Raw genomic sequence first — 26,416 nt, 5'->3', positions numbered from 1 at the left:
TGATACAAGTCAGAAATGGGGACCCCCCACACGTCACGGTGGAAACAGAGATGTGTGTGATCTGACCTCTGTTAGGTGCTACTGAAAAGAAAGAAATACACATTGCCATGGACTGATCATAGAACTGTACATCTAAAAGTTTTCAATCAATCACTGCATTTCTGAAGCGCGCTACATACCCGTGAGGGTTTCAAGGTGCTGGGGGGGCGGTACTGATCGAAGAGCCAGGTCTTGAGGAGTCTTCTGAAGGCCAGCAGGTCCTAAGTCTGTCGTAGGATGGTAGGGAGAGTGTTCCAGGTCTTGGCGGCGAGATGGGAGAAGGATCTGCCACCGCCGGTGGTTTTCCGCATACGAGGGACTGTGGCGAGGGCTAGGTTGGCTGAGCGGAGGCTTCGGGTGGGGGTGTGGAATTAGAGTCGGTTGTTGAGGTAGGTAGGTCCGGTGTTGTGTAGTGCTTTGTGTGGGTGGATGAGGAGTTTGAAGGTGATTCTCTTGTTGACGGGGAGCCAGTGCAGGCCTCTCAGGTGGGGTGTGATGTGGCTGCGGCGGGGGATGTCGAGGATCAGTCAACCCGAGGCGTTCTGGATTCATTGTAGTCGTCTCAGGAGCTTGTTTGTTGTTCCTGAGTAGAGGGTGTTCCCGTAGTCGAGTCTGCTGGTGATGAAGGCCTGGGTGACGGTTTTTCTCGTGTCGAGAGGGATCCATTTGAAGATCCTGTGGAGCATTCGGAGGGTGTGGAAGCAGGACACGGAGACAGCGTTGACTTGCCTGGTCATGGAGAGGGTGGAGTCGAGGATGACCCCCAGGTTGCGTGCGTCGTCTGTGGGTTCCGGGGCTGTGCCTAGCAATGTGGGCCACCAGGAGTTGTCCCAGGCTGATTGGGTGAGTCCGAGAATGAGGACCTCCATCTTGTCTGAGTTCAGCTTTCGTCTGCTGTCCTTCATCAAGTCGGCTATGGCCTTCATTCCTCTGTGGAGGCTGGCTTTGGTGGTGTGGGGGTCTTCGGTGAGGGATATGATCAGCTGGGTGTCGTCGGCGTAGGAGATGATGTTGAGGTTATGTTGTCGTGCGGCATGGGCGAGAGGTGCCATGTAGATATTGAACAGCGTCGGGCTGAGGAAGGATCCCCGTGGGACGCCACAGATGATCTCGGTGGTTTTTGAGCAGAAGGGTGGGAGGCGGACGCTCTGGGTTCTACCGGAGAGGAAGGATGTGGTCCAGGCCAGGGCCTTCTCTTGAATACCGGCGTCATGGAGGCGTGCTGATAGGGTGCGGTGGCAGACTGTGTCAAAGGCTGCTGATAGATCCAGGAGGATGAGGGCGGCTGTTTCTCCATTGTCCATCAGGGTCCTGATGTCGTCAATGGCAGCAATGAGGGCAGTCTCGGTGCTGTGGTTGCTGCGAAAACCGGATTGGGAAGGGTCCAGGATGTTGTTGTCTTCGAGGTAGCAGGTTAGCTGTTTGTTGACAATCTTCTCAGTCACTTTTGCCGGGAATGGGAGCAGGAAGATGGGCCGAAGTTCTTGAGGTCCTTGGGGTCCACCTTGGGCTTCTTCAGAAGGGCGTTGATCTCGGTGTGCTTCCAGCTTTCCGGGAAGGTGGCTGTCTCGAAGGAACAGTTGATTGTTTTCCGGAGGTGGGGCACAATGGTTGTGCTGCCTTTGTTGAAAACGTGGTGAGGGCAGGGGTCCGATTGGGATCCGGAGTATGGAGTTCATGGTTTTGATGGTGTCTTTGTCGCTGACGCTGGACCAGGCGGTCAGGCGACTGGTGCAGGTGGTAGTCACAGGGGTGGTGGACTCGGTGGTGGATGCGGGGGGGTCGGAGTTGACGCTGTCGTGGATGTCGGTGATCTTGCGGTGAAAGAAGGTGGCCAGGGAGTCGCACAGGTCTTGTGATGTTGGGTTGTCGTTGGTGTTGGAGCTGGGGTTGGAGAGTGCTTTCACGATGCTGAAGAGCTCTTTGGTGTTGTGTGCGTTGTTGTCTTGGCGGTCCTTGAAGGCGGTCCTCTTGGCGGTCCTGATGAGTTGGTGGTGTCTGCGGGTGGCGCTCTTGAGGGCTGTGTGGTTGTCTGGTGTTCGGTCGTGGAGCCATTTCTTCTCCAGCTTCCGACAGGTGTGCTTGGAGATCCGGAGGTCTTCGGTGAACCAGGCGGCTTTCTTGTTGGTGTGGTTGGTTGTGGAGGTCTTGAGAGGTGCGAGGGTGTTGGCGCAGTCGTTGATCCACTGTGTGAGGTTGGTAGCGGTGGTGTCTGGGTCGGTGGGGTCGGTGGGTGGTCTCAGGGCGAGGGTGGTAGTCAGTTGGTCCTCAGTGACCTCACCCCAGCAGCGGCGCGGCAGCTGTTGGGGGCGGTGGTGTGTGGTGGGTTTCCTGAAGGTGAAGTGGACGCATCTGTGGTCGGTCCAGTGGGGTTCGGTGGTGTGGTTGAAGGAGACGTGGGGGCTTGCGAAGAAGAATGGGTCCAGTGTGTGTCCAGCGGCGTGGGTGGGTGTCGTCACGAGCTGTTTGAGTCCGAGGTTGGCGAGGTTGTCAATCAGGGCGGTGGAGTTGGCGTTGTTGTTATTCTCGAGGTGGAAGTTCAGGTCCCCGAGGAGGATGTAGTCCGTGGAGGCGAGGGCGTGGGTGCTGATGAGGTCGGCGATGGTGTTGCTGAACTGTCGTCGGGGTCCGGGAGGTCTGTAGATGAGTGTTCCTCTGAGGGTGGTGTTGGGGTCGGTGTGGATCTGGAAGTGCATTTGCTCTGCGGTGGTGAGGGTGTCGTTGGTGTTAGTTGAGATTCTGATGGAGTCTTTGTGGATGATGGCTATTCCCCCTCACACTCAGTTGGTGCGGTCTCTGCTGGAGATCTTGTAGCCCTGTGGGATGGCTATGGTGATGTCTGGTGCTGAGGTGGCGTTCAGCCAGGTCTCCGTCAGGAAGGCGACGTTTGGGGCGGTGGAGTCTAGGAGGTCCCAGAGTTCGATGGCGTGCTTGCGAGCGGAGCGGGTGTTGAGGAGGATGCAGCGGAGGTGGTTGGGTTCTCTGGCTGGTGGTTTGGTGGGCCTGATGCTTGTGAATCTGCAGTTCTGGCAGGCGAAGGGTCCTTGGGTGCGCTTCGGGGTGACCTGGTAGCAGGGGTGGACTCGTCCGGTGTTGAGTGCGCGGAGGGTGCTGGAGTCGTAGTGCAGTCTGGCGTTCTGGTGCTGGGCGCGGTCCAGGTGCAGACGGGTGCAGACGGGCTTGCCTTTGCCGCACCCGCTGCGCGCGTCGGCTGCGTGGCCGCTACGCGTCCTCCATATGTGGCGAAGTGGGAGGGAGGAGCAGCTGGAGGCGGGAGCAGGGCGGCCAATGGGCGAGGGCAGGGGAACCAGAAGGGAAAGGGGGCGGGGCCACGGGGGAGCAGCGGCAGGAAGCGGGGGGGCACAGAGGGCTGCAGGGAGCGCCTAAAAATACAATACAATACAATCCAAGGGTACAAAATAAAATACAGACCACAGCGAGTACAGTGGAGGAAAGACAAAAAACACGGTTATCGCATACCAGGGGCGAACCCTCGGCAGGGGCGGAGCAGAGGGCAGAGACTCGGTCAGACACGAGGAGCCGTTTGGCGTGGGGGGTGGCCTGGGGTCAGGTCACACTCACCTTCGCCGCGCGGCCTCCATATGAAGCCAAGTGGGAGGGAGGAGCAGCTGGGAGGCGGGAGCGGGGCGGCCAATAAGCGAGGGCAGGGGAACCAGAAGGGAAAGGGGGTGGGGCCGCGGGGAGCAGCGGCAGGAAGCGGGAGGCGGGGGGGCACAGAGGGCTGCAGGGAGCACCTAAAAATACAATACAATACAATACAAGGGTACAAAATAAAATACAGACCAAAGCGAGTACAGTGGGGGAAAGACAAAAAACACGGTTACCGGATACCAGGGGCGAACTCTCGGCAGCGGCGGAGTTTTGTATTTTGCGCCAGGATACAATTAACTAATAATAATAATAATGTTTTTTAACTAGTGCCCCACGTCTGTTTTTCTAACAGCTGTAAATAACAGGTGTCACTCTCACCCAATTTAACGGTACTCATGGGCAGGGCGGGCTTTAGGGGACTAGGACTGGTGCTGTCGCACTGGGCGCTGACCACAGGGTGGGAGGGGGACGCTGTGTTTAGCAATAACTCATGATTTGAGAGATGAGGGGCACTATTGCCCAGCGGTAGTGAGGCGGTCATGGGGTATGGGGGCGCCAAAAATGATTGTCGCACTGGGCACCACCAGCACTAAAGCCGGCCCTGCTCATGGGAGTGTTCCATTAGAACATTCTGTCCTTTCAGAGTCACAAACTAGCTTTAATTGTTTAATTGAACACAGTCTAAAGCGATGAAAAGAAGAGAGCCGCCCTACCTTTACTGCTGTCTTTTCCTATGCAGGCCGGTAAAGTTGCACTTGCTGCTGAGAAAACAACAAAAAACACAGCAATGTTACTTAGAGCCCATCCAAAGTCTCTGTGTAATCACACATTACTTCATAGTGCCAGCTCCTAATAGGATCTCGTGCAAGAAAGAAACAAAAAATACTTCAATTATGAAACAGGCACTCATCTAAAAAAACAACGCTCGCTACAGACCAATTTCTATCAAAATATGCTGTGTCCAGCTAAGCGGTTTCGCTGCACTTGAACAAAAAAAACATAATCCAGATATTTCTTTAATTTTATACTGTCTTCTAAAAAAAGATATATACGTCTGTGTATGAGAGTAATCTATGCCTGTCATAAATATTCATGTGTATTCGATGCATGCCTCAACTGAGCTCGTCACCGTGGCACAGTGTACACATTTATATGCATGCTACTCACACACTCCCATTAAGCTTACCAACTACACAATCTACACATATATATAAAAATGGTACACACAAGCTTGTCACACAAACACAAAGTGCACAGGTGCAAGCGGGATACTCACATCCTCCCACACCCTGCTAACACGCGCCAATTACCCATTTGGCCATTTATTGCACCTATGTGAAACTTATTTCAACACTGCCCGGTAAAAGATTTAGGAGGAACATACTCCGGCATCGTGTGTGATGTTCCCTGATACTCAGTGGAGTAATGATGGCGAAATGATGCCCCGCCCTGCCCTGCCCTGCAGAATATGAAGCGGGGCCCCTGAATCTCCACATCCATTGGCCTTGGTTTACATAATGACCCCATTAAAGTTTTAAGGGTATCTGAAGTTAACCCCTTGCCCCCCACACCCAGCCTGAGCTGATGCTGTCGCTCGGCTGACGGCTAGGCTGAACCACGCCCACTTAAGAAACCAGTGCTGTGGGCGGGTCTAGTTTTAGCCAGGGTCCCTGCTCAATAAGTTCTACCGGCTCGGGCAAAGGTAGGCCACTCAGAGGCAGCCTCGTTCCTGTAACGCAGCTCGAAAGGTTAATTGGTCTGCAGGAGGACTGCGAGGGTTTGGCTAATGACATATTGCCTAAGGCGTCCTTCCCTATGCAGCATGCAATCAAGCCCAGCGCACAATGAAGGCACGTCGCGGGCCACCACCGCTCCCGAAGCCCCCTGCCTCCACACCCCGCACATAATTCTGAAACAGCTTCACATTAGAGTCGCGATGGCTGAAGGCAGTTCAGTTCCACCTGCATTTCATGCCTTGTTAGAAGGGGACCGGCTAAGTGCGGCAACTCCGCTGCTCATTACCATGGCAGAGAGCTAAAAAGAGCCCTAATGAGGCGAGGGTGTGCGAATGTATGGCGCGCGCGAGGGAGGGCCGGCCCCCTGCGTTCCCCAAGGGATCCGGCCAAAAATCTTCAATTTGCCATTTATGACAGCTAATTAGTTATTCTATTCAAAATCTTTGCTTTAAATAAAAGAACTAATTACACACAAAGGTCAGCCCCCACCTCCTGTGAAGCACACATAATTGGCTTATTTCCCCAACATTGTGTGTACTGTATGCTTACACAATGCTCTTGGGCAGATGGCGTTAACTCTTCCCTCCAAGCAGTTCTTTTTAAAACTTTTTTTCTCCGTTGCGCAGTTTATCAACGCATTGTTGACCTTTCCAAACAAAAACGACTGAAACAGGATCTAGGCAGGCACTGCTTGGGAGTCGGGCATGCCTTCTGCTGAGAATCCACCTCGTTGTCGTCGTCTGAAGCACCCCGAATAGAAATTAGGCATTATTTAAACCCATCAATCTTGTGTTCAGCATGTGCACGTTTCACCTCGTGACATGGGCACAGCTGACGCTAATAAGTAATGATGAGCAGGATACATACATCTAAGGCCCGTCTTGTGTGGGTCTCTGAACCGCACATCCTTATTTACAGTGAACATTTTGTATACAGGAATGAGGGAGGCATTCTTTAAACCACCCCCCTCGTCACTGAGTTTTCTTCCTTTACAAACTCTGTCATATGCCCTGAAGCAAAATCGCCTTGGCTTCAAGTTGTCCTGCAGGAGGCACAAATGCCATGCAGTAACTGACACAACATCTAACAGCCTGATTCATCAAAGACCCGTTTTGCGAGTCTATAATAGCGATTCATAAGGAATCGCTATTACAGACTCGCAAAACGGGATTCATGTAGGAGTCGCAAAATAAAATGCGATTCCTACATATTCCTTATTTGCGATTAGCAATTAGCTAATCGCAAATAAGATAGCGATTTTAAGGGTGCCAGGGGTGTACAAAGGACACCCTGTAGCACCCCTGAAATGAAAATTGAAACAGGTGTTGCGCACACACATGTCCAAAGGACATGTGTGTGTGCAACATGCAACTTAGAAAAATGCTTTTAAAAGCATTTTTCTAAGTTTTCGCTATTTACCACGAGGTTTGACCTCACGGTAAATAGCAGGCCGAAATTGCGAATTCGCAAGTTTTTAAATGGATGATGAATTGCATTTAAGGAATCTCAATTAGAGATTCCTTAAATGTAATTCCTCGCAAAATAGCGAAATCGCTATTACCGATTTTTGCATTTGGGATGATGAATCCCAAATGCAAAAATCGCACTCGCAAAATCTGTCCCTTTGCGAGCCGATTTCGGCTTGATGAATCAGGCTGCTCAATTAGAGATTCCTTAAATGTAATTCCTCGCAAAATAGCGAAATCGCTATTACCGATTATTGCATTTGGGATGATGAATCCCAAATGCAAAAATCGCACTCGCAGAGGGCCAGATTCTGAGAATCTGGCCCTTTGCGAGCCGATTTCGGCTTGATGAATCAGGCTGTAAGTCCCTAGAAGCAGTGGTGTTTTAAAGATAACCCCCTTGCAGCCACATATTTTATGATACATTTTCCAGGATTGTTATTTTTGTGCTTTTGTGAAATTCCATGGGGATGCAATGCACGATAAAGGGGGAGTTGTTTTAGCACGTTCTGCTGACTCAAGAAACAAAATGGCAAATGCTTCACCTCCAACGCTTCAGTCAGTTATGAGCAGCAGCACTTTATGAATGATTCACAAGAAATTGGGAAATCAGCTCCTTTGAGTTGCTTCTATATTTGGACTAACAGTCCACCTTTCTTGACTATCACAAATAATTCAAGGAACAAAACTGGGAAGCAGAACATGTTGCAATATTTCATGTGAACTTATGTCAAAAGAAGAGAAGGCTGTTTATAAGCGCATTTCCACTTTCTAACTTTTTAAAATCCTTTTTGCTCATGGGAAAGAATACACTTTTCCCTGTAGACAAACCCCTCATCCAAGGTCCCATCAACTCTGGACGTTGTAGTGTCTTGCAAATTAGAAATGATGGAACCCTTTTAGCTCCAGATGGACTGTGATGTAAGCGTTAGTGGAATGCATTGAAGGCTGATATTAATATTATTGCGGCTTCATATAGCGAATAGCTGCCCATTGGGTTTCCCAGCGTTTGGTGGAAGACTAAACAACCTCAAGAGTGGTAAAAGGGTAGTCCAAGTTTCAAGCATTTCAGCATGGAGAAGAGGATTGAAGTAGCCACGTTTTTAGCTTTCTGCGGAAGACAAGTAGAGCAGATCAGCGTCAAATAGATTGTGGGAGGGAGTTGCACAATTTGGGACCTTATACCTCGAAGGAGCAACCACCCATCCCGGCTCAGTTGACTCTGTGAACTGTGAAAAGCAAGTGGTTGCTGAAGCGCAGAGTGCCTGAAGAATATACAAAGTGACAAGGTTTTGGAGGTACTGAGGCCCTGCGCGCAAGTGGATTTTATACATAAAGCACAAACCCTTAAATTCAATTTGCTTGTCCACTTTAAGCCAGTGAAGATCTTGAAGAAGGTGGGACATGGAGAAGTGTTTAGGGAGCCAGAACAGAAGTCTGGCAGCCGAGTCCTGAACCAGTAGAAGGTGTCTGATCACGTACTTATCTGCGCCCAGATATAAGATATTTCCATAGTCCATCCTGGACGCTATCATGGCCTGTATGACAGTTCTCTTTGCCAAGGTGGGAAGAATCCACAGATCTTTTTAAGCCATCTCAGGGTGACAAAGCATAAGGAGGTGACCTTGGTTACTTGGGGCTTCATGGAGAGATTAGAATCTAACCAGAAACCAAGGTTCTTCACCATGCGAGTGGATACAAGAGGAGTTCCAAGTAAGGAGGGCCAATGTTGGGGCCCCCAGAGTTGGGGACTATTACATAATACAATTTCCTCTGAATTGTCACCGTTCAGCTTTAAAGTTTTGAATGCATTCAAGTGGAGACATGGCCAAGGCATGAGTTGAGATCTTCTGAGGAGGCATCCTCTGCAGATGATAGCAGAGTAAGGTTGTAACTTTCCACTAGGTCTGCGAGAGGGCAGACATATATATATCAAAAAGCATTGGACTAAGGGAAAAACCCCGTGGGACTCAAGAGGAAAGTGAATGTATATTGGATGCAGCGTTTGTAGAGAAAACCTGAAACGTGCAGTCTATCAGGAAGGAGGACTACTAGGACAGAGCAGTGTCCTAGAGTCCTAGATGGAGCAGCATTTCAATCAGGTGGCTATGGGACACAGTGACAAAGGCCAGCCTGAGGGCCAAGAGGATGAGGGAGGCTGTACCGCCCATGTCCAGTACCTGCCTGAGGTGCTCAGTAACTCCCAAAAGATCGGATTACATGCTATGTTCATCATGGAATCTGGGAGGGGTGGAGGGCGTTCTGTGTTTTTTTAAACAGAGTGAGCTGGGAGTTGACATGCTTCTCCAATATTTTAGAAAGATTGAAGAGCAGAGAGATGGGCCTGTAGTTGGACCAGACCATGGGTCCAGGTGGGGCTTTCTCAAAAGCGGGAGCACCATAGCAGGCTTCCAAGAACGAGGAAGGCATCCCCCCTTTAGGGAGAAGTTCAATAGTTTGACCAGGATGGACAAAATGTGGGAACTCAGAATACTCAGTTTGGCTGTGGAAGGAGGATCAAGGTGGGAACCTGGCTTAATCGATTGAAGCAGACTCATAAATTTCCCAGGCTCTAGGGGGGGCAGAGAGTGAAGTGAAGCCGCAGGCTGGCTCAGCACCAGGTGTGTTTCCTGCAACAGAAGATAAGTCAGGAGTGGGAGATATGTTATTGATTACAGACTGGGACTCGGCAGTGTTTGCCAAGGCCAGAGAAAATTGAATATTTGTGACTATGTTGACAAAATAGCCTGCCAGCCCTTCGCATTGGGCTTCTGACAGTTTGGGCAATGGTACTGTTTTACTGTGGCTGGACTGATCTTGAACCACTTTAAAAAGTGTTTTAGAGTGTTTTTGGGCTTTGAGGATTTTTTCTGAGAAAAAAGAAGCATAAGCCTTTCTGCAGTTCCTGTGATATTGGCTCAAAGCTGATTTATATTTTAATTTGGAGTTTGTATCGTAGAGCTTTCTCCACTCCCTTTCAAGACGCTTGCAAAGTTTTTTTTCTTCCAAAAGTGAATAATTAACCCAGGGGCAGGAGAATATTGCCTGGGCAGGAGAATATTGCCTGGACAAGGTTTTAGATTTGGCAGGCAAGAGTGTGTCAAGGGAGTTTCTACGCCAGCGGTTGACCATGGGCTCCCAGTTGGAGAGAGGTAATGGATAAGTAGGAATGAAGAGCAGGAATGTCAAGTGAGGCCCAGTTCCGGACCATTATGTTAGGGGCTGTTGTTGTGCCGGGGCAGATAGAGGATTGCCAAGGATGAAGAAAGGGGCTGCATAGTGGTCTGTCCACAATACTGGCATGGGAAGCTCAGTGATGAGACGAGTCACATTAGAGAAAATCGGATTCAGCAAGTGGCCAACCTTGTGTGTGGGGGTGGAGTTGATTAAATTAGGGATGAGAGCGTTCCGATCTTCTTTGAATGTGAGTCTTAATTTAAAGGTGGGGTCTTCAAAATGCATGTTTAGATCACCTAGGAGTGTGAAATTAGCATTTATTTAAATGTATGGCGAGATTAGGTCAGGGAAGGTTGTACACCAGTTCCCGGCATAGCCCGGAGGTCGATTGATTAGGGCACTGAAGACCGCTAATTTAGGTGAAAGGTGAAGTAAGAAGTGGAGGGCTTTGCAAGTGGGAGAAGAAAGTTCCTCACTTTTACATTTAAAGTTGTCCAGATATATAATGGCGATAAAACGTCGTAACTTGTCTTTGCAATCTCTTCTACTGCTGCAGTAGTTGTGCGGTTTTGCAGAAATGACATCTGGTGTAGAGGCCTCGTGTAGCTAGATTTCCGTGAGGAACATGGCATGAGGGTCGGTATCTACAAGGAAGTCGAAGGTGAATCGTTGGTGTTTGGGCAAGGAGCAGCAGTTTAGGATATAGAAGCAAAACCCATTCTTGGTGGAGGCGTCTGTGTTTGCTGTGCCCTTGAGCTTATCTTCCAGGGTGATGGTACTGGATATATTGCCTTAAACAGGATGGGATTCTTCATAATGCAAGCAAAGTGACAGTGTTTGCAGTGGAGCCTATCTGCCGAGGGGGTCAATTGATGATCTACAAGCCTCCAGGCATGTTAGGCAATGAGACGTCAGTTGATGGGTAGAAAATCACTTCCTATGAGCCTTAGAAGGGGCAGGGATCCTGGCCCCCGGCCCAGGTCAGACGTGGACAGGCACAGACGGGCTTGCCTTTGGCACGCCTTTGGCATGCTGGTGGCGCGTCCACTGCATATCGGCAACAAGCTGCTATTTAGTAGTGCAGGCTGAGCCTCGAAATGCAGATCAGCTGCACCACAAGCCGTCCAAAATGGCGGCCGCCAGAGTGCCACTCAGAAAGGGGAAGGATGCGTCCCAGCTCTCTCTGCACAATTGGAAAACCAGCGGCAAACAGAGGAGCTGGGAGAGAGCAGAGTGGATCAGGAGGGTGCAGACCTGCAGAGTGTCAGGTCAGTTTAAAGGTTTCTGTGCTTTGTTTTTTATCAGGGAAGGGAACAACCCAGCAGGAAAAAAGTTTTAAAATAAAGTAAATGCCAGTTTTTAAAAAGAGGAAAGATTTCCCATGTGCCCATGCACTCCTGATAATTTAAGAGCAAAGAGGCTGACCCTGCGTGAAGAATGATCAAAACAATGTAAATGCTACCGGAGCACGCACTCATATAGAATGTTGAGTTTGAGGTTACACACAGAAAAATAAAGATGTGTATTACTAAACTCAATGTGTGGCATAGTCTTTTGTGGGGACCCAGGCTGGGGAGGACGCTACAGCTGATGACGAGTTAAGGGATAAATAATCTGAAGTTTGACAGTTCTCTCCCAGAGAGATTACCATGGTTCATGCAAACTGCCAGTGTGTGCCACATGTGTTGTAGTTGAAGTGAGGAACTGACACTTAACACACGTGGAGTCAAAGCACAGCTCCAGCCACCGTAAACAAGTTAAAAATTACATAAGCATTGCAAAGAAATCTTCATATTGATGACCGAGAACCTGCTGGTCAGATCATACGTAAAGGTACTGTGCTGTTACGCAATATAAAGTCTTATGCAATCCTGTGGTGTGAGCGCTGAAAGCAGATACAACCAGATTTTCAAAGTGCAGCTATTGATAATCACAAAAAGGAAGATAATGTTAAAATTGGAAATCAGATATGGGACTGATTTCTGTGAATTACAACATGAATGCTCACCAAAAAATAGTAAACTATTTTTCTTCAATATTTCATGGTTTGGGAAAACTCAGAATATGAAAATAAAGTTAAAATAAAGTTAATGAAGTTGCATATTAATGAGGACATCTGTCCTGTTGCTCAAATACCTAGACAACATGCTTTTTATTTGCAAAAAGCTGTTGAGAAAGAACTTGAATCGCTACTTAAGCATTCTATAATTGAGCCTTCCACTGGTCCAATGCTTTGAGTTTCACCCAGGATAGTAGTGCCCAAAAAGGACGGGGAAGGAGATTTATGCATATGAGTTGACCTGTGTCAAATCAATTGAACGAGAACGACATCCAGGTCCAAACATTGCTGACATGATAATGCAATTATATGGTGCAAACGTCTTCTTTCATCTTGATTTAAAGAAAGGTTGTCATCAGTTAGAACTTGAAGAAGATTGCAGGTATATTATAGCCTTTTCTACACATGTTGGTCTGTTTCAATAGAAAATACTGTGTTTTGATGTCATCTGCTGCACAGCTGTTTCAAGATGTCATGTTTCTCTTCCCTGTTCAGTCGTCCCTAATCGTCTCTCTGGCTGGACCTAAGAAACACACAGGCTCCCTCCCCTAAGCTAATCACAACGCTGCAATGCAGCGTTGTGATTGGTCTAAGTGCTGTGGCTCGATGTTCAGATGGGGAATGAGAGGCTGGGCATGTTCCCCACCAGGCTGTGCAATGCAGCCTAGTGGGAAACATGCAAAGTGAGCAGGACTGTTTGGCTGGCCTGAGAGGGCCGGTGAAACAGTCATGCACACTTTGAAGTGCAGCCTCCCAGAAATCACAGGAGCCCAGTCCCGTACTGCCCAACCTTCCTGACACTAGAAATAAAATGATAAAAAAAGAAATACCTTCTGTTATCATTTTATTTTTTATTTTACACTGCTCCAAGAGCAGTGAGGTGATGCTCCTACGCCTTAACGGAGGAGCCGCCACTGCACATGAATGTGAAAAAAGCTTCAAGAAAATTCAACAAGCCCTTTAGAATGGTACTAAAATGGCATATTTGGATCCAAAACATCATATAGAGGTTGTTGTTGTTGCTAACCCAGTCAGGTTAGGTGCTATCCTTGAATAGCATAGCGGACACCCAAATGCTCGAAGGAATATTGTGGCCTATGCAAGTTGAAGTTTGTCCTAAACAAAGCGTGCTTACTCACAACCTGAAAAATAAAGATTAGCTGTGGTATGGGCTTGTGAACATTTCCATGTATTCCTGTATAGAACATCTTTTACTGTGGCAACTGATCAGCAAGTTTTACTAATTATATTTAGAAATCCAAAGACCAAAGTGCCTCCTCATGTTGAACAATGTGATTACGGTTACAAGAGTATGATTATACCATTGTGCATTGTTCAGGGAAGAATCAGAATCCTGCTGACTCCTTTCCCAAAGTGCCTATACAAGGTCACGGTACTCCATCCAAGACGGCTGAGGCCTAGATCAAATTCATTGTAAAATCCAACACACCAGCTACAATTTTTTGGCCCAGATTATCACTGCCACGAGCCATGATAGTGACATGGTAAAGCTGAAGGTTATAGTTACCCATCAGTCATGGACCCAACACACTCAACCACTCATCAGTAATGGAGAATATCAAAAGTACAAAAATGCCCCCCTAGTAGCCTTGCTGTGACGCCCTAAAACTGGGGTTGTTTCACCTCCAATAGTGGTAGTAAAGGCTAGCACTAGGCAAGCGACAGGCGCCTCTGTAACTGAGGGATCGTCCCTAGGCAAGGGAAAAGGGCGTAAAAAAATCAGGGGAGGCACTAAAGTTAAAATTACACCTTCTTTGAAATCCTTTTATATGGTTATCTCCACTAACATTGTGGTTTGTGGGCAGAATAATAGCACAAAGGATAAGGATAAGGCGGTGGCTTTAAATATGACAACCATTTCTACCCCTGTTGATATTGCTGCTTCAGCCACCATAACTTAAGCCGCCCTGGCCTTTCAGTTTAAAAATATTCACTGCCTTCTCTCTAGCCCTCCTGGTTCAAATTGGGGGAAGATCTTGAACGCCATGGTTCACTTCGAAGGAGTTAGTATTGGGTTTTTATATAAATTTGGCGCTCCCAGATTTTTCAAAAAGGTACGATTAAAAGTAATAAGGTTAGCCCTCAGGATATGGCAAAATTTGAAAATGAAGTGGGGAATAAGATATTATTCTGATTTTGCCCCTATCTGAGACTCCCCAGGGCTCCCCGCCTGCCTGAATGATATCTTGGCCATCCCGATTAGGAGGGCGAGAATTGCTATCTGGTCCGATTTGATATCTTCGGATGGAGTTCATCCATGGGATGTGCTAAGGGATAAAATAAGGGACTCCTTCTCCTGCTTCAAATATTTGCAAATATGTTCCTGGTTTGCTGCTGAGAGTGACCTTATAGGTGGAAACTGGGAGATTGAAAACACACTCCAAAATGTAAACCCCATAAAAAAGGAGGTAGGGCTATGGTACAGGGCTTTAATTGATGCAGAGGATCTAGATCTTCCTCCTCCCTACATAGTATGGAATTCATCAACCCTGGAAAATGCCTCAGTTGATTTGTTTTTTTTTCCCTTCTTAATTTATATAGGTACGTTAAGTCAGCTTCTTTAAAGAGGAATCTTTTTTGTGGTGAATAGATTATACTACACACCACAAAAGATTGCTAGGTTTGCTGCAAACTCAGCTCCGAAGTGCCTGAGGTGTGGTCTGGTGGAGGCGGACGATTTACATATGTTCTTTGAATGTGTACATTTAAGGGTCTTTTAGGAGAATGTTGAGAGGGCATTGGAGGGAATTTTTAAAGTTAAAATTAGTCTTAATTTGCCTTTAGTTGTTTTTGGTATTGAAAGTAACCCTACTAATCAACTGTCTAACAAATCGATTGGTTTACTCCTCTGCTTGATATTAGTGGCCCGCGGAGAGATCTGCAGGTTGTGGAAAGATCCCGAGCCACCACACTATGAGATCTGGCTGAGAGCAGTATTGAGTATGGCGAGACTCGACCAAGGGAAGGGGAATATCTTGGTACCATTAATTATCTGGTGTACAGAAATGAGGTTGGTTTAACCTCCTACGGTCCAATGATTACACCAAGCCTCGCGCAAAAGAAGCTGGCCTGGTCGGCCTAAAAGCGAATGCAAGAGCTTGGACCCAGGGGGCGCAGCTTGAAAGTGGATCCTTATGTGAAAATTACAGATGCTAAAGGTGAAATAAGGACAAATAAAGTACAACAATGCTAAGGATAAACTGTCCATAACTCAGGAGGGAGTTATATCAAGAGGGTCGAGAATCCTGAGTCCAGAGAGTCTGAAACAGAAAATATTTGAGGTAGCCCATGACAGACATTGTGAAGTTGTTGCCACAAACAAGCTCTCCAAGACCAAGTTTGTTTTCCTTACCATGATGACAGGTTTGAAAAGGAATTAAAGGTCTGTCATTTATGCAACTGCCTTTCTACAAAATCTATTCATCACACCTTATGTCAGAACTCCAGAAGCATGCATGGGATAAAATAGCCATTGACTTTTTTGGTCCACTTGACAATGGACATCATCTACTAGAATATTATGGACGAATACTTATGACTTCCACTAATTGAAGTTCTTCCATCTATAAAGATTCATTGAAAGACTAGATGGCATTTTTGCAACATGAGGCGTTCCCGCCACAGTGAAGTCTGACAATGGCCCACCTTTCAATAGTCGAGAGTTCAGAGATTTCTTAGAGCAAAATAAAGCTGATGATTCTTTCTACCATGAAATCCAATGTGTCCAGTAGTGGCTCCTGGAAGGAGTGCTGCGGGCGGTGTGGTGGGGCTGGGGAGGGGCAGGTTGGGCGTTAGTAAACTCCAGCGTACGACCGAACGGTGGTAAGTACATAAATAAATAAATAAAACGAATTACATTGCGCACTCTGCATCGCTTCATCCCGTTCCGCTTCAGAATGGGGGTTGCTGCGACATATGGATTATGCTGGAGCACCAAGTGATATACTCTAAATGATGAGAGAAAAATAGGAGTCGGAGGGGTTTTGGGCGGAGGTTATAACTATCTGCCTGGTATGTCAATGATACTTTTTAATATTTCCTCCTGGCGTTATGGTTAAAAAACGGGAGTGCGCTAGAAAGTATAGGTTATAATATGCCTACCCTTCCAGTGGCCTACATGTTTTAGGCCAAACCCCATGGCTTTTAGTCAGCACCAAGGATCTAATTCCCTGATTCCACTCCTACAATTGTGCTGGAGCAAAATGACTGCATGCACTCTGCATGCTAATGATAACAAAGTAATTGCACCTACTTGGTGTCACTGCTTGATAATACTAATTGGGAAAAGATTTTGATTCATTGATCCTCCAGTAGCCAAGGTGAGCCTTTATTCACGCTAACTCCAAAGCATCCCCTCGGCCAATCTCCTAAGGACAAAATGCACTGGGACGTGGGCAAGAGTAAGCTTGAAAACCTGAGGCTGGCGCAGATTTAGAGGCAGGCTCCAAAAAATGCTTGTAAGTTACAGTGAAATCAGACTGCATCCTTGTAAGGGATGCAGTCAATATCACAGTCAATCATTTTTTTTAAAGTATAATAATCTGTCCCTTTAGTCCAATATGATCTTTTGCACTGCTTTTATAATACAATTTCTGATCTGTCATAACAAGTCCTGTGTAAACACACACAGTTTTTATTGAATGCTAGAATGGGGTTTTCCAATCATATCTCTCAGTGTAGATAAGTAAACATGCATAAAATCAACAAGTATTCGTAGATCAATAAATATTCTGAAATTATCACCAAGAATGACAGACAGTAACCTAACCTAACATAGCCTTGATATTGGGCATAATGTCATTCTTATCTCGTGGGTCCTGAATACAAATACACATTTGGTCATAATGAAGCTTAGCTTGTAAATCTAAGGTGAAAAAAGGGATGATGGAAATGAATGTGGTGTTCCCTAACACTAACGTTGCCTAGTCTTGATTTCACCTTATGCCTCTTTCTTCCACCAACCTACTTCTCTTGCAGATTCTTCTTTTTCAATCCTGCTTTCTTCCTTTTTCACAGTCTTCTATCTTCAATCTTCTTACTGTTTACCTCACTCTTCTGCCTTTCTTTTTCACGCTTGGATCATAGTGTGATGAAGATAGAGTCTGGTCTTGAAGCATGAGTGGTAGCTCTCAATTCCTTCAAATAAATTGGGCAAGGAGTGGCAGGATAGTTGATTAACATTCACCCCTTCCACATCAATGGAATATCATCATGCACATTCTTTACACCTGTCATCAGATCAATTGTCTAAGCCAATTTAGAAATGCTCAACACAAGAGGAACTTGGAGTGGCAGACTGGCAGAATGTGGATGTATAGATCGCTTACTTGGGCCAGGTACAGGTACTTTTCCAATGCTTTGGACTAGCTCCCTCCGAACTCAGTGGAGAGTCTATAAAATGACTGTTCTGTCTCTCTACTTTATCATTGATTGGTTACAACTGTACACAAGAGAACCGGGTGCATTTTCAAGGCTCATTTATAACTATTGATATGAGGCATAATATCTTGTCAAACACGATATATTTTCGAAAAGGCTACTGATGGAGAAATCTAAATAGATTTCTTATTTTACAGAAATTAACAGATGGAAGTGTAAATTGAAGCTTAGATTTTCGGGACCTGTCATTCTTGGGTGGCTTCGATTCCTTGTTGACCCAACCTCTATATGAAAATTATTTTAAAATGTGCACATGTTAAACAAATGCTTAGAAACCATCAAAACTGCAAAAATAAAAACAAAAAGTGATATCTGCGGATCCCATGACTCAATCAAACATGAATATGTTTGAAGCAGGGCTCTGAACATTATAGGCCGCAAGGAACACCTCGTCCGAGCTACAATCAACATCCTTTCAACCATCTACTACAAAATAGCACCAGGAATGTGATGTAAGTCGGAGGGCTTCGTGACCAGGTCAGGGGTCCTAAACACTGCATATATGCTACAAAATATTACAATGTGTCCCCTTTAGTCAGTCAATCAGCAGACCTGAAATTTTATGGAAAAATGCAACAATTTGTGTCACAGCAAGAGTTGATACACAATCAAAACAATGTACTTCCTTAGCAGTATTTTCTTAATCTTCTATCTTGATTCGGTACCAAATACTCTTATAACATTACCTAAAGAAATAAATCCCAAAAGAAGCAATTCCTCCAGTAAAAGAATTACCATCACGTCACAACACACACAAGTATAATAGCAAGTAGTTCTCTGGTGTCCTTTATGATAATAGTTTCATGTTCCTCAGCTTGCTCCACGATTAAGCATTTGAAGTCCTTTACCGATTACATTTAGGTTTTTATGTAAGCCTTGTCACTCGCTACACCACAAGTGAGTTTTAGTATGAGCAATACCACTTTGGGTATTCAGACAAAATATTGAAAAAATAGAGGTACATAAATATTGAGTTTGAAATATTGTGATGCACAAATATCGTGAGCAAAAATATTGTGAACAAGAATATCGATTTTAAGGTGAGTAATGTTGATGTTAAAAATATCTATGCTGTTAATATCGATGTTGAAATATAAATTAACAAAAATATTGTTAATATTGTTTTATATTTATTTTTATGTATTTTAGTATATATTTTATTGTGTACGTTATAAATTGTATAATTATTGTATTCATGTTTTTATTTATTGTTTACATTTTTAGTTGAATATAATTTACCAAAAATATTGTTGTTAATATAGTTTTTATGTATTTTTGTATATATTTTAATTGTGTACGTTATACATTGTATAATTATTGTTAATGTTTTTATTTAATTCGTAAATTTTTAGTTGTCTTCAAATTAAATTTAATAGTTTATGTGTATCTTTAGTATCGTAGCAGGTTGTGAGGTTTATAGGGGTACAGGGTGGGAAGACAAATAAGTTGAATGAATAATTGTTTATTAATTGATATTATATATGTAATTAATAATTAACTATGTTAATTGTGCAATTCTTTTTTTAATCATGCTAAGTTTTAGAAGTGGGTTGTGGGATTTGTAGGGGTATAGGGTGGGAATTATTTAATTATAATTATTTAATCATTACTTTGTAATTATTATTAATTATGTAATTGATCATTAAATTGTGTAACTCATTTAATTTTTTATCAATATTTTTGATGTGAGTTGAGATGTTTGTACAGGTAAAGGGTGTGAAGGAAATTAATTTTAATAATTCATAATTAATGGTAAATATTAATGAATAAATTGGTAATTATGTAAATTGTGCAAGTAGAATTTTTTTACATTATATATAGAGTGTTAGTTGTGTTTGTAGGGATACAGGGTGAGAAGCTCATTAAATATAATGAGTTTATTATTAGTTAACTGTTACTAATTGTTCAATTGATAATATGTAAATTATGTAATAACGATTTTTTAAATATATATATTAGGTGCATGTTGTTTGGTATCTAGGGATAAAGGGTGGGAAGTTAATTATATATCAATATTTTATTATTAGTTAATTACTATTAATTGTTTAATTGATAATTAATTAGATAAAATTATCAATTATTATAATTTCAAGACATATTTTAGGTGTGTGTTATTTACTAAGTTGCGGTATAGGGTAGGAAGGTATTTAAGTAATAATAAACGTAAAAATAGTTATTTATTGTTTAACATTTTTGTTACTTATTATGTTATGTGTTAATTGTGATATGCTTTTTAACTGTAATTATCATTATAGTTGTTTATATTATCATTGTAAAAATGTAGTGTGCTATTTTTTGCCCATCATTATTGCTCTAGCTATGGAGCCACTGGCTGCACTACTGTGAGTGAGGGGCCCAGATTGGGGCATAGCAGTAGATCCGGTTCGGCACACAGTCTCCCTAAATGCAGATGATGTGTTGGTCTACCTACTTGACCACAATTGCATGCTGGCTGACACTATTCGACCTATAAGACCTTTTTTGGGAGATGATGGCCTCCAAACAAACTGTGGGAAGTCTTATGTTTTTTCCCTACGCACGGTGGCACGCGCTCATTTAGAGGAGACTGTGACCAGCCGCCTACCCTGGTGCTTTGAGACGTTGTGGTACCTGGGCATCAATTCGTACCACGCTGATAAGGATCTCCTATATGGTAACCACAGGAGAACCCTGATATGGATACGTCAATCTCTGGGCTTCTGGGTGCATTTGCCCCTTTCACCTATGGGCTGGGCTTTCATAGCCAAGATGCTGGTGCCCCCAAGGCTTTTATATTTATTTGCGGCAATACTGGTATTTTCGACTGAAGCATTCTTTAGAGGCTTATGAGCGTTAATTTCTGACTTGGTATGGGGTGGGGCTTACAATCAAGTGTCTATTCGGACACTAGAGCATTCCAATGACAGAGAGTGATCTGGGGGTGCTGGACCTCAAACTTTATTTTGTGGTGGCACAATACAGTGGTCCATGTGATGGCTAGTGAGTGACACCATGGGAGTGAGTTGAGCTATCCTGGAGGAACTGGGCAACATCGGGGGGCTGGACTGGCTGCTGACGTGGGGTGGTCAGTCCAGGTACCTGGGAAGATTGGCTCTGTGGAATAGGTATATGCAACACAGACGTAAGCTGACACCCTATGCCCCACAAATGCTGCTTTGGAACGTGCCTAGGATGAGAGTCCTGCTTGGGACACATGATTCGATACCATGCAAGGAGGCGGAAGTGACTTGCACAGCAGACATTTATAATGACGAAGCCCTACGCTCCTTTTAAGAGCTGCAGGATGTGCCAGGGTTGTGAGCTGGGGAGTTTCTTGCCTATAATGCGCTCATATTTGAGGTTAGAGGTACTTGGGCAGTAGGACAGAAGCAACCATCCCTCCATCGTGAATTTCAGTGTGTCCTAAAGAACAACCTGGGTAGAAAAGCAGTCTGGATGCTTTACACAGCTTTACAGGCTGCAAACACAGATCATGCCATACACAGTAAACTCAGCTGGGAGGAGTGGCTAGGGGCTGTGCTGACAGTTAGGCAATGGAAGATGGCCATTAAGCAGGTGAAAGAACGCCTCCTGCAATGCCCTACTCAAGTTTACATAATTCAACTACTTGCATCACACGTACAAAACACTGCATCAACTCCATAGAACATTCTAGGTGTGGCCGAACTTTGCTTGCGCTGCCACCACCCTGCTGTGACTTTTCTACACATGGTATGGAGGGGCCCGGTGTGAGTGCAGGTGATGGAGCCTATTTCAGCAGTGATGGAGGTACAGTTGCCATCTGGGGGGAGGCTGCCATGCTCTGGAACATGTATGTACTTAAACTCCTAAATCAATGTAATGCCACTAAATAGTTCTTGAGTATATGTGAGGTAGGGTGATTGAAACCGGCCATGTATACATATCACATGAGCAGCCCTAAGAGAGTCATCAGACATCCGTCACCTGCATAGGGGGCACTATGTGATAGGCCAGAAGATATACCTTGTTCCCAGCCCTTTTCCCACACAGATGCTACTGTCACACTCCTTGCTTATATTCCTTTATGCACTAGCTTGTATCTGCTATTCCCATTGCAGTCCTGTTTCACTACTTCTTGCTTTTATTGTTACAATTGTATATTGTTTAATTTTTCGTTTCTTTATACTTGGCATCACCCTGGGGATTGTCATGGCATTCTGTACTCTATTTGCTTTGAGGTGGGCATGAGAAGAATTGATGTGCTCGGATGGCATCTCTGCCCCGTTTACTGATTGCTAATCACAATGCTATGTACAGTAGTACGTTGAGTGCTGATCCACTTGCTGGCACATGACTGTGATCTATTGTTGTGTTGCAACAAATTCCAATAAAGATTTTCTTTCTCCAAATGTCATTATTTAATATAATTGCTATCATCGACGGTGCTGCTACTGATCATCACAATCACCTTGTCATATTTTCTGTTGAGCTACCCAATGAATGGAAGAGTCTACTGACATATATGCTTCACAAGAATCCCTCCTCGGGGCTTGAGCCAATGACTTTTAAAATAAGTAATAGTTGCTGCTTTAGGTATGCGTTTGCATTTTGTAAGTCTCCTTGGTGATTTCTATTCTGGATTACTCTCTGGCGTTTTTTGAACGGGGCTGTGCCCCACTTACAGAAGCGGTCATCACATGGTATCGGCTTAAAGCACAGTGTGCTTGGTGTGCCAAAAGAACTCTGCTCACTGAGCATTTATACTGATAAGAATGATGAGAAATATTTTGCAGTGGGAGTGATTCCACCAATATTAGGTTTGCAAATATTTTGGAAAGACTTGAAGGTTTCATGAACTGTCCCTAAAGAAAAATATTTTACATATGTAAGCATAATACGGTGTAAAGTTGTCAAAAGAAGACTCATCATACTTTAGGTTTAATTTACACATACTAATTTCCCAAGCAATATAAATGGCAAGCAACTTCAATAAAGGTGAACATAGTCTCATTGTTAGACCTGGCATCATTGGCGTGAGTCTCCCTTCCATTTTTGATGTATTGCCTCCTCTGTTTTGATATGTTTTGCTGGATGTATGCTTTGAGCACCGTGCCACTGCTAATCAGTGCCACAGTGCAAGTGCTCCCTATGTTAAATTTATGCACTAATTGGTTATTCCATGATTTGGTTATTTGATTTATCTTTCAGCCCCTAGTACAGTGCACCATGTGTGCCCAGGGCTTGTAAATCAAATGCTGCTGGTGGCCTTGCTGCACTGGTTGTGCCACCCATAGAAGCAGCTTGTAAAGTGTCTCAGGTCTGCCATTGCAAGGCCTGTGTGCAGCCTAGCACTGTCATGTCGACTTGGCCAAGTGCACCCACTCTCTAAACCTTCCCTTTGCTTCATATTAGATACTCCTATGGTAGACCCACGGGCAGGGCGCATTGTAAGTATAAGGTAGGACATGCTCTGACGTGTGTGGCATGTTCTAATAGTGAATTACAGCCATTTTCATTTTTCACTATTGAAGGCTACCTGTTCTCATAGGCCAGAATGAGCAAGTAAGATTATTACATTCTTATAATCCTAACTGACTCAGGGAACACGTTAGAAATTCGAATTTAGTGTGCCTGTACTCAAAATAATAAAGTACATCTTTTAGTAAAGTTTATTTTAATATTCTGTGTTTGGAAATACCACTTTTAGAAAGCAGGTATTTGTTTGCCTAACCATTTGAGCCTGCCTCTGCTGGGTTGTGTTATGTTATGTTATGTTATTTTGGTTTTTATATAGCGCACGGCTACTCCATGGAGTGTCCCGGCGCTTTTATTTAACGAACCAGTAACAAAAGAGAAAAATACAACACAGTAAAATAACAGACCAGGCAGAAAGAGGAGAAAACGACCTAAAGGGCGAAAAGCCAAATTTTAAGGCCCTTCCTGAAGTTCAACAGATTGGAGGTACTACGTAATGCTAGGGGCAAAGTATTCCAAAGCTGTTGCCTTAACAGCTTGAAAGAGCGACCTCCAATCCGGACCCTTTTTACTCGTGGGACCACAGCGAGGAACAATGCTTCAGACCTCAAGGATCTGGCAGGATGGTAAAAAGCAAGCCTCTTCTGGAGATATTTGGCTCCCGAGGCATAAAGCGCCTTATGGACCAGGGTCAAAGCCTTGAAAGCTATCCGCTTACGGATAGGCAGCCAATGCAGCGACTGCAGAAGACCAGAAGCTTTGGCTCGCCTGTGCAGACCAAAAATGGCCCTTGCGGCCGAGTTCTGGACCACCTGCAGCCGCTGTAAGAGATATTCCGGCAGGCCAAGATACAGGACGTTGGAATAATCCAGTCTGTGAGCCTATTAAGGCCTGCACCGTCATCTTCCTGTGCTCCTCAGAGAGCAGCGGGAGGAACTTACGGAGCATCCTGAGGAGGCCAAAGCATGTTCCCCTAAGACCCAGGATCTGAGATCTTAACGCCAGACCATTGTCAATCTTGACCCCCAAGTTCTTTGCCAGCTGGGACGAGCCCGCTGGAGGGAACATGTTAACCGGCCACCATTCCTGCCAATCTGGATCAGATGAACAACCGAAGAAGAGTACCTCAGATTTATCTGAGTTGCACTTAAGGCAGTTAAGCTGGAACCATTCAAAAACAGCCCCAAGGCACTCACGGATACTCTCTCCATCAAAATCGTCTCCTTTGCTGCACGTGAAGAGGAGCTGGGTATTGTCGGCGTAGGAAATGATCTGGGCCCCGAAAGACTCAGCCAGTGCCGCCAAAGGGGTCATAAAGATGTTAAAAAGAGTCGAGCTCAACACAGAGCCCTGCGGAACTCTGACTCCCACAGGTTGCATTATGGCAGAGCTTGGTGGGACCCAGACCGTTTGTCGACGGTCAGCCAGAAAAGATTTAAACCAGCTGAGCACCGTCCCCCTCAGACCGATCTCATGAAGTCTGGCGAGGAGACCCTCATGGGGGACGGTGTCAAACGCCGCCGATAGGTCTAGCATTACAAGCATAGCCTTGCCTCCCGAGTCCAGTGCCTCTTTAATGGCTTCAGACACCTCCAAGAGCGCCGTCTCAGTGCTTAAATTGGGGCAGAAGCCAGATTGAGTGGGGTGCAGCAGATTGTATGATTCCAGAAAATTGGAGAGCACGGTGTGCACATGCTTCTCCAAAATTTTGGCCAGCGCAGGAAGAAGAGAAATCGGCCTGTAGTTGGCCAGAACCTCTGGATCGAGACCAGGTTTCTTAAGGAGGGGGATAAAATTTGCCTGTTTCCAGACCTGTGTATTCCTTGTCTGGGTTTGTGAGTGATAGGGTTGGGGGATTCAAGGAGAGAGGCTGGGGCTGCCCGGTGGTGAATAGAGAGATCTGCATCTAGAAGGGAGGGAAGAGTTGCACCTGGGACCTGAATAGGGATGGGCCTTCCCTCTACAATGTTGGTTCCACCCCCTGTGGCTGGTCTGATATCTCTGCCCGGCACTGTGAAAGGAGAGGAGGAATCATGTCAACAGAGTGCTCCAGAGCTGTATCTTCCCTCCCCTGTGCTGGCTCCACCTCCTGTGGGGCTTCTAATGTCTCTGCCCTGCACAGTGAAAGGAGGAAGAGAGTCGTGTAAACAAAGTGCTCAGGAACTGGTTTGGACTAGGCAAAGGCCTCCCTGCCTTCAGAGAACAAAGGATTTTGGGGTATAAATATTGGGGCCCTGATCCCAAGAAATTAGATCACTTCTGGAACAAGAAACCTTTCTGCCAAGCAGAAGAACCAAGGAAGCTGCAGGAGTTGTACTGCCCCTCTGCCAGTGTACTGTTTGCTGGGTTGGCCTGCAGTGGTTGCTTCATTGCCAAGGGAAAGTAGAAGGAACTTTGTAAGGACTTTCATCTGCAGAATATTCTTCAAGGGTTGAACTGTGCTTGTCTCCTGCTGAAGTCTAAGGGACAAAAGACTTCACCTCCAGCTCCCTCCTGAATTCCCTTGCTGGGAATTCTGTCTCCATCGAGAAGCAGCGTGTCGCCGCCTCAGCTGAAATCATTGCAACCCCGGAGAAGCGAGCCTTCGTCGCATCTCCCTGGAAGTGTGTGTTTGTCGAAGCTGCCTGCTGTGAATCACCGGAGAAGTGTTATGCCATCAAGAGAGTCGCCATCGCATCACCGGAGAAGCGGGTCGCAGTGCCTGTTGTGGCTCCAAAGTACAGAGATGTCGCAAGGCTGCCAGGGCGTTGTCGCATCGTCATCACATCGCCGCATCAAGGGCGCCATCTTCTCGCATCACAACTGGATCATCGCATCGCATCAAGGTGCCATCTTGCGAACCGCAACTGGCCCGCAGGCCGAGAATCTATGCATCACCTACGCACCGGTTAGGGTCACGACGAGTCGCCTACTCTGTGCAAGAATTGAGGAAGGACGCAACCGTTCCCCCGGGACACGGAACCGATGCATCTCCCCCTTTGCGAGATTTTTGTTCACTTTGCGTTATGCATCCAGGTACTTTGTTGAGAACTTTGTCACATTTACCAACAACTTAAACTAAGAGACTTTTATCATCTTTTAAGTAATCTTAAGTGTAGTATTGTGGATTTTTGTCGTTGTGGTTTTGTGTTTAAGTCTATATAAAGAATACTTATTTTTATAAAACCGGTGTGTCCATCTGTAGTAGTTTTCACTATATTACTGTGTATATTCACAAATGCTTAACACACTGCCTCTGAGATAAGACTGTCTGCTCGTGCCAAGCTACCAAGGGGGTGATAAGGGGTTATTAAGGAGTGTAATGCCCTTGTCCTGACTTAGAAGTAAGGGTCCCTATTTGGACAAAGGTGAATACCCTTGCCAACTAGAGACCCCCAGATCTAACACCCATGTTTTAACAAACATTGGCAAAGTTAATTGTTTGCAGCTGT

General features: G+C 45.4%; 1 protein-coding gene across 4 annotated transcripts in view; it reads right to left on the bottom strand.

Moving 5' to 3' along the window:
• Window positions 1-26,416, bottom strand: part of LMO1 (LIM domain only 1) — a 534,498-nt gene that overhangs the window by 231,911 nt on the left and 276,171 nt on the right. For 3 of the 4 annotated variants that reach the window (XM_086958674.1, XM_086958673.1, XM_086958675.1), the window contains exon 2: window positions 4,365-4,409. In XM_086958674.1, coding sequence (XP_086814800.1) covers window positions 4,365-4,409 — 45 coding nt within the window. Of the gene's footprint in view, window positions 1-4,364; window positions 4,413-26,416 lie in introns of all 4 variants that reach the window. The other variant, XM_086958672.1, reaches the window with a different exon arrangement.

This window comes from Lissotriton vulgaris, chromosome 2_1 (genome assembly GCF_964263255.1).
Source record: "Lissotriton vulgaris chromosome 2_1, aLisVul1.2, whole genome shotgun sequence".
NCBI lineage: Eukaryota > Metazoa > Chordata > Amphibia > Caudata > Salamandridae > Lissotriton > Lissotriton vulgaris.
This window is presented reverse-complemented; position numbering and strand designations above follow the sequence as displayed.